Below are 8,674 nucleotides of genomic sequence, written 5' to 3' on the forward strand. Positions count from 1 at the left end.
GAGTTGCCGAATGATTTTCAAGATAAAACAAACGAACACCTCCGATTTGCAATGCCGAATGTACTTATTCTAGAAAATTCTATAGTATATGTAAGGTATACTGTAGTATTTCCTTAGATTTTCATATACATTTCTTTTCAATAGGGGGCCTTATTTTTGTCTGCATATCTAGGAAACGAGAATGGATTGAAATGGATTCAGATTTTCAGAAATACGATTCATGAATATTAAAATTAATCCTTTTCCTAAATGTATTCTTATTCATTTATATGAATTGCATAATTTCTGTTACAGTCGAATGACAGGAATGTTGTAGTTGGTTGGTTCTTACATTCATATACAGATCCGGATTAAACCCTCGATGAAAACTAGGCCAATGAGTAATAGCCAGTGGATTCAGAACAACAATTGTTCATTGAGCACTCAGTGAGCTCTTTCATCTGATTGGTCTATATTTTAGGATCTAAGAGAATATACCAATCTGAGCGTTCAGTGAGTGGTTGTCGTTTGCACCCAGTAAATACTAAACGCAACCACAATTGTTACGATATTCAATTAAAAAAAATCGATTTCTAAAAATATTGGCCAAAAATAACCGTTTTGACAAAAAAAAATAATCGATTGCATCGATAAATCGCGCCAACTTTTGCCGCCCGGCAAGCGTTGCTGCGTTCTGTGTGCAGAAGCCATAACCGTCTATGAGAGTCTATTCTATTATCTATAGGTTTAACGTAGAGAGTGAAGCGAAGAGAACAGCAAAACACAGTCCGAAGATATATTACAACGGTAATGGCGGACGAGGAGCTACCAGCAGGATGGGAGAAACGTCTCAGCAGATCGACTGGTACGTCGAAATCGATAATTTTTGCAGTCACAACCCCCACGGTGATCTTGTTAAGGCGCGAGTCTCAACGAAGCATCGTGGAATCCACGATCTCATAGCCGCGCTTTACTCTCGGACAGATTACGGATATCTCGACGTATAACATATCACTGATATTTCGCTGATACTTATCAATTCGCAATGGTCAAGAGAAGTGTCTGATACTCCTCGATGTTCCCACAAGTTTTTGTATTACGTATGTAGTCGATCGTAGTTGATGCGAATCTTTTACTGGTTTCTACAAAAAGTCGGAAGTCTTATTAATTAGTTGAGTTAATTCTACAATGAGTCTGTAGTCGGAGATTTTAGGTTTTATTCAATCTTAACCTAAATAGATAACTATTGATGAATTTGACACACATGTAGACTTTGCTTTGGTACTGCTGTAACATGAGGCCTGTTCTTTTTGGCTGATCTTTTGCACTAGTTCATCTTTTTTCCTCTTCTTTTCTCCTGGAGAGAAAAGGAAGAAAGATGGTAAAAGTTAGCCAAAAAGAACAGAACTATGATGTAAGTGTAGAACTAGTGCTGCACTGATGTCAAACTGCACTGTCAGAAACATCAGTGCAATATTTTTTGAACTCATTTGTTCAGTTCATTTGGTTAGTCCAAATGTAAATTTATTATACTGAGTCAGTTTTTATTTTGTATGACAATCCGAACGCATAGATATCGATTTGTATCTTTTTTCGTAGAATGAAAAGATGAAAAATGAAAATTTTTATGTATGTATGAACATATATCCACACACATTCAAAAAATTTTTAATTTTCATGTTTTTGCCCTAAGGAAAAAGATACATAATCAATATTCTGATACAATGCGCACAAACCAAATGTGTGGCACTGAAAAAGTTCGCATTCAGTATATACTAGTACAGTTTGCAAATTCGTTATATGATTTTTCACATCTATAATTGTTAATTATATAGCAAGTCGTTTAGCTTGACTAATGGAAAGAAATAATATTGAATTTGACTAGGACTAGTTGTTCCATCTTTTGGTAAATTTACCTGTTGAGTAAGTAGTAATATCACAAGTTATTAATTACATATTAGGTGTACAACTTTGCTTCCGCCATTTTTTTCCGAAATTCGAGACTTTATTGTAAAAAACTGGTTATACATTTATGATTCAAAGTATTGTCCATCGCTGGCCACTACTTTCTCCCATCTTTCGGATAGCGTACGAATCCCGCGTCGAAAAAATTGGTCATCTTTTGAGGCTATCCACGAATCGATCCATTTTTTACTTCTTCATAAGACCGGAAGTGGTCAGCCAGGCCGTGTGCCATTGATCGAAACAAGTGATAGTCAGAGGAAGCAACGTCTGGAGAATACGACGGGTGGGGTAGGACTTCCCATTTCAACGTTTTTAAGTATGGCTTGACCACTTTCGCAACATGGGGTCGAGCATTGTCATGCTGCAAAATCACTTTATCGTGTCTCTCGTTGTTTGTCTTTCAATGCTCGGCTCAAACGCATCAATTGTGTTCGATACCGCCTGTGATTGTTTCAGTCGGTTTTAACAGTTCATAATACATTACGCTGAGCTGGTCCCACGAAATATAGAGCATGACCTTGGACGTCAAAATCACCGTTCTTGAAGCGTTGAAACCACTCACGACACGTTCTTTCACTAATAGCGGCCTCACCATAAGTATTTGAGAGCATTCGATGAGCCTCAGCCGCAGATTTTTTCATATTGAAGCAAAAAATTAAAACCTGCAAATGACGAGAATTTGGCTCATAAACTGACATTTTCAATCGAGAATAACTTTATGATGCAGACACAAATCGACTAATGTTTCTATGGGATTATGTTGACAGATGCCCAAGTTTATTGTATGACGTCTATGATCTATTTATTTCGACCACCACTTACTGCTAAAGCCATCTATAGGAAAACGGCGGAGGCAAAGTTGTACACCAGCAAGTCGTTTAGGTCAACTAATGGGAAAGAATAAAATTGAATTTGACTAAGAGCTGGTTGTTCTTTCTTTTGATAAATTTTACTTATTGGGTAAGTAACAATATTATCCAATCACATGCATAGATTATCAGATTTACCTCACTGATAATTTATCAAAAGATAGAACAACCGGCTCTATGTCTTAAGAAAATTGGTAGTCTTAAGGTAGTCTTAATTGGTAGTTATAAGGAGTCTGGTTGTTGACCAACTTCACTGATTCACTGATAAGATTTAAGCTTGTATCAGACTATCGATTTTACAGGCTGACCTGACTGCCAATTCTGACTGCAGATCAATAACAATAACAATGGACCAATTACAATAACTGTGATTCAATGTATTTGGTCCATTTGTTATTGGTCGGCAATCAGAATTTTTACAATATTAGCAATCTGATCATCCTGAAGAGTCAATAGTGCCTGATACGGGCTGTAGAATTACAAATTACCCCAATTCATTATAGAATCACCTTATAATTAGTTGTACATATTAACATATTGGTCAACTTCACTATTTAAGATTCATGACCGCTTTAGGACTTCCAACTATCGATTCATTATAGAACTCTGGTTAGAGACGAAAGATTGAACAGTATATTGAGTGCTGGAGATGATTGGATCTTATCTCGAGATTTTGCTGAAAAACGACTAGAAAATATCCCGCACATATAATCCCGCACTTATTATCAATTGATTTTTATCAACATTATCTATCGGTTTGTTGATTTCAACTTCAGCGAATTAATTGCTTTATTAATCATGTATAAGCTTTTCAAAAATTCAGTACACAATTGCTTTCTGCCTCAACTTCAGGTTATTCCAGGTTATAAAAGTTTGAAGGTTTGAAAAGTTTTTTTTAGATTATTATCCCTAATAAGATGTTCTTTTGCAATAATTCTTCAGATTCAATTAAAGTTATTGGATCTAAAGAATTATAAAAACATAACATACATTGATATGAATATATAAATAAATAATCTCAAAATTTTGAAGTGTTTCTAATTTTTTGGATGGGAGTGTATAATGAGAGAAAATGTTTTAGTTTAGTCTAATTTTAGTTTAGTTTATTTCTATTTTTAATTTAAGACTTTCTTTAAAAATTGCAATTGATCCTCAGTTTTCTTGAAATGATCATAATATTCACTTTAAAATTTAAAATGTTTAAATTTTGCTTTATGTGAAGTATCAGAGCTGATAAAGACAATAGTGATAAAAAAACTACTTAAGTTTATTAATATTTTGGTTTCTGAAATGAATAAAATTATTATAGGTCAACACTATTATTTAAATATTTATACCAAGGAAAGTCAGTGGGATAGACCAGATAAACCTGCCGATCCATCTGGCAATGGCAAGACAGATGGACCTGAAGAAGTGCAATGTTCTCATCTGCTTGTAAAACATTCAGGCTCTCGACGACCTTCTTCCTGGCGAGAGGAGAATATTACTAGGTCAAAAGAAGAAGCTCTCGATTTGGTCAAATGTATGTCTACAGCTTTACAATCTTTTGTCTAAAAATTATTTATTATTTCATTATTCATGTAGAATATTTCTGTTGTTTTAATGTTTGTTTCATTGTACCGTTAATCCCAGAGAGCAAAGTTTCTCTAAACTATTTTTTCATTACAATTGTAATTTTTATACAGGAAATGATAAACTTCTTGTTTAATTTTTACTACAAAAATAATAAGATTTATTTTTAAAATTTATTGTTACCATTTGGAGACTTCTCTTTAAAAAAAAAGGTAATGCAATATTGTGATTTTTTTCTAGTTGTCTAGGATTAAATACGTTTTTCATAGTTTTTGTTCATATTAAGATGGAATTTTTTCACTTAAAATTTCTAATATTAGTACAAAGTGGGAAATATATCTGAAATAATTTGAATTTTATGCGATAACTGCTGTAACACTGAAATATTTAATACCTTTCAGCTGTGATTACTACAAAAATATCTTTTTAACAGCTTATAGAGAACAAATTGCATCTGGTAAAGCGACGTTCGCTGAACTTGCCTCCAAATACAGTGATTGCAGTTCGGCAAAGCGGGGTGGTGATCTCGGACCTTTCAGTCGGGGTGCAATGCAGAAACCCTTCGAACAGGCAGCATTCGCGCTGAAAGTTGGCGAGTTGTCATCACCTGTGCACACAGATAGCGGAATTCACATCATCCAACGAACTGCATAAGCTAATTCAGTCTGAAAACGGATTGTCAATATTTTGCAAGAAGTCTCTTTTTTTCATATCTGTTTCTCTCTCTCTCTCTCTCTCTCTCTCGTTTATAAATTCATGCCAATGGTGTTCTTCCAACATTTTATATATTGGCTATTACGCTATTTTTATTTAAAGCAGAACTGTTGAATTTTATTGAATTTATTTGAAATCACAATATCTAAATTTGTATTTCTTTAGACACATTTTTATCTTTTCAATAACAATTCCGTTTTGCAATAAAATAATAATAAATTAACAGTCCAATCGAAAAAAAACTTCAAGGCATCATTAGCATTTTAAATTGCATATTATAATATTATATAAGAATGATTATATATACCTTCATTATTAGAAAAATAATACTTGAGTGTGAGCGCGCGCGCGCGCGCGCGCGTGTGTGTGTGTGTATGCGTGTGTGTGTGCGCGTGCGTGTGGGATTTCTTGATAAAATTTGTTATTGTAGGACGTAACAATTTATAATTTGTTAATATATTAAATGTCTTCCCCGACCTAATGTGGAAGTTAAAACACTAGCTACACGATGAGATTACTGCTCAATAATTCTGTTTGCCACATTGTAATTGAGATTATTAAATTATTAAACTTTTAATATGATATGTTTTTAAATAATCATACTGTAACATTGATTGTACATTGATCATCCATTGATTGGTTAATTCTTAATCTAATAGTAAAACGTTTTATTATACATATTTTGTACTCTGATTTGTGTTCAAGCAAATGATAAAGATTAATTTGGTTATAATAAAGTTAATTTATAAAATATTTTATTCTATGAATATGGAGAAAATTTGTGATTAGGTCAAAACTAAATTTCGTTTTTGCGTAAACTTTTAAATGCATTGACAAACAGTATCAATATTATATAATATAAAAAACTATTTTTCATCTTTTAACTTGAAATAAATTGTGAATTATGAAACGTAATAATTGGCACTTTTTTTATCACTATGTAATTCTTTACGCATTTATAGTGTGATACATACTTCAATAAGCATTTTCATTAGTTTGCTTCGCTTAGGGAATCGTAGATATGTATTTTCGATGTATAATGTTGGGAGAAGAGAAATCACGAGCGGCTGAATTAAAAGTATTTTATTTAATTCGATTAAATATTACGAATTAAAATAATGTAAATTATGTAGTGAATGTTTCTGAGAAACGTCTAATATCTTTCAAAAATTGACATGAGTTTATTACTATTAAGAGGGTATCCTACTTTATAGATTCAAAAAAATCGATTTTTTTTTTCATGAATCGATAGTACAACTCTTCAAGAGAATATGTTCCTAAAAAAATTTTAGAGCAAAATTCTTTATAATAATATTATAAATAAATATACATGCTTATACATATGCACATGGATGCACGGCGTGCAGGTATAGACGAATTTTCAGACAAGAAGGACGACTTACAAGAGAATCGTCGGAACTGATCCTCACTGATTTTAATGAGCTTTGGATATGTTGTAGAGTATAGAGTAGAAAAAACTATTAGATCCATATTTTTTTGTGCTTATTTCGAAATTTAGAAAATGAAATATCCTTTCGAAAAAAGTCGGTTTTTTTCTTTTGAAACGAATCGTTCATCGAAAGATTAAGAGATGAAAAAAATTTTCCAGAATAAAAATTGAATGACTTCAAGAGTACTTTAGAACTGTAATAAAACAAAGTTTTATTATAAATAAATAATTTTTAATAAGAATTAAAAAAAATTTTGTTATAATTCTAAAGCAGAGCTGAGATTTAGTTGCACATTTCGGCCGATTTTCAGCTTGGTTCCTGCCGATCAGCATTTAGGTTGCGCGCGAGTTGGACGAAGTAAGTAAGAAGCAGGAACTAACTAAATCCTAGCTTTGTTCTAAATTCTTGAAGCTACTCAATTTTCATTTTGGAAAATTTTTTTTTCTCTTATAGTTTTAATGATATTCGCTTCGAAAGAAAAAAAATCGATTTTTTCGAGGGGATGTTTCATCCCCTAAACCTCGAGATAAAAAAATATGAATCTAATATTTTTTCATGCTCTATAACATATCGAAAGCTCATTAAAATTGGTGATGGTTAATTCCAACGGTTCTCTTATTAGAATCACGAGAAAAATCCGAATAGCTCGTAGAATAACTCAAATCAAATTGCTCAAAATGAATTCTATGAGGAAACTGAAGGATTATTGACTCTGGAATAGTAGATTAGCCTCCAAGCATTGTAAGATTTCAAGGACTAAACCGAAAACTTTAAACGCGTTTTTCTCGAAATCTGTTTTTTGCATTTTGTGTATACGATTGAGAAAAAATTACTTGACCAATCAGCTTTTTATAGGGTTCATTAATTAATAATCAGCAGTCATCTTCGACTTAAAAATTAAATAAAAATCAATATTAACAATTTTTTTTGCATAAAGGAACAGCAGTTACTTAGTGAAAATTATAACTTTTTTAAAGTTACACAAAATTTTAATATATATATATATTTTTAATTTTTTTGCAAGAGTTACAGTCGCTAAGATATATACATTATAACATGGCGAGGCGTCAAACTAAATGTTTATATTTTTATTATTTATAATATTTTTTTTCACATAACAATTTGTATGTACTTTACAATAATTATATTAAAATGTGCAAAAAGTTTTAAAATGATAAATATTAGGTTTTCTTAAAAAAAAATCATCTTTTTTCGATCTTCTAAAGTAATATACTCTCTTAATGTGATATCGTGGGATCAAAGGCTCACTTTCTTCAAATAAATGTTTTAAAGTATTTCATCTACACGTATATTTCCACACGTATATTTCTGAGAGACATAGATTTTTTGGAGATCATGAATTTTAGAGATAGATAATTCATATATAATCCTGTTACATGTAATTTGTAATATCATTACGAAAGAACGTAATTTACATTCACAACGTAAAATATGTGAGACTAGCACAAGAGATAAATCAATATGGTGCGATTTCAGAAAATCAATTTTAGCTTTCTTGCATGAAGTATAAATTATATATATTATTAATATAATATGTTATAATCACATAATATAATATATTATGTGATTTTATCATTATGATTTATGCTTAAGTGAACATAAATATATATGTACCAGAGAAATAATGTATATGTTTACACTCTCCAGGAAGACTTTGATTGTAATTCTGAGATTTGCTTGTAATTTAACAGGTTAAACTACGATAGCTAGATTTATTCCAATGTTCTCTCTGTTTTATCTTTTTCTTTGATTTCTAATATTTTTAAAACAGAATATTATTTGATTGAGTATACAAAATACAAGTTATGAAAAAATATTTCCATCTTGTTTTCGGAATATAAATTTAAGATAAGGTTTTCACTCAATTAAAATTGCTGGAGTATTTATAAATGGAATTGATTATGAAATATTTTAATTCTAAAAGGATCAAGAATATGCGTGCGCGCGCGCGCGCGTGTGTGTGTGTGTATATATATATATATATATATATATATATATATATATATATATATATATATATATATATATAGTAGTAGTAATAATATATATTACTCTACATAAGAGAAGTAAGTAAGTAACGTTAAAGTAAAGTAAGGTAAGGTA

At 31.2% G+C, this 8,674-nt stretch overlaps 1 protein-coding gene across 1 annotated transcript; it reads left to right on the forward strand.

The window, feature by feature from the left end:
* The first annotated feature begins 789 nt into the window (after positions 1–789).
* LOC105620407 (putative peptidyl-prolyl cis-trans isomerase dodo) lies at positions 790–5,039 on the forward strand. The gene is made up of 3 exons (XM_012201904.1): positions 790–844; positions 4,123–4,335; positions 4,819–5,039. Exons 1-3 carry the CDS (start codon positions 790–792, stop codon positions 5,037–5,039), a joined length of 489 nt encoding a protein of 162 aa, XP_012057294.1.
* The last annotated feature ends 3,635 nt before the right edge of the window (positions 5,040–8,674 follow it).

The sequence above is a fragment of the Atta cephalotes genome, assembly GCF_000143395.1.
Source record: "Atta cephalotes unplaced genomic scaffold scaffold00026, whole genome shotgun sequence".
Classification (NCBI taxonomy): domain Eukaryota; kingdom Metazoa; phylum Arthropoda; class Insecta; order Hymenoptera; family Formicidae; genus Atta; species Atta cephalotes.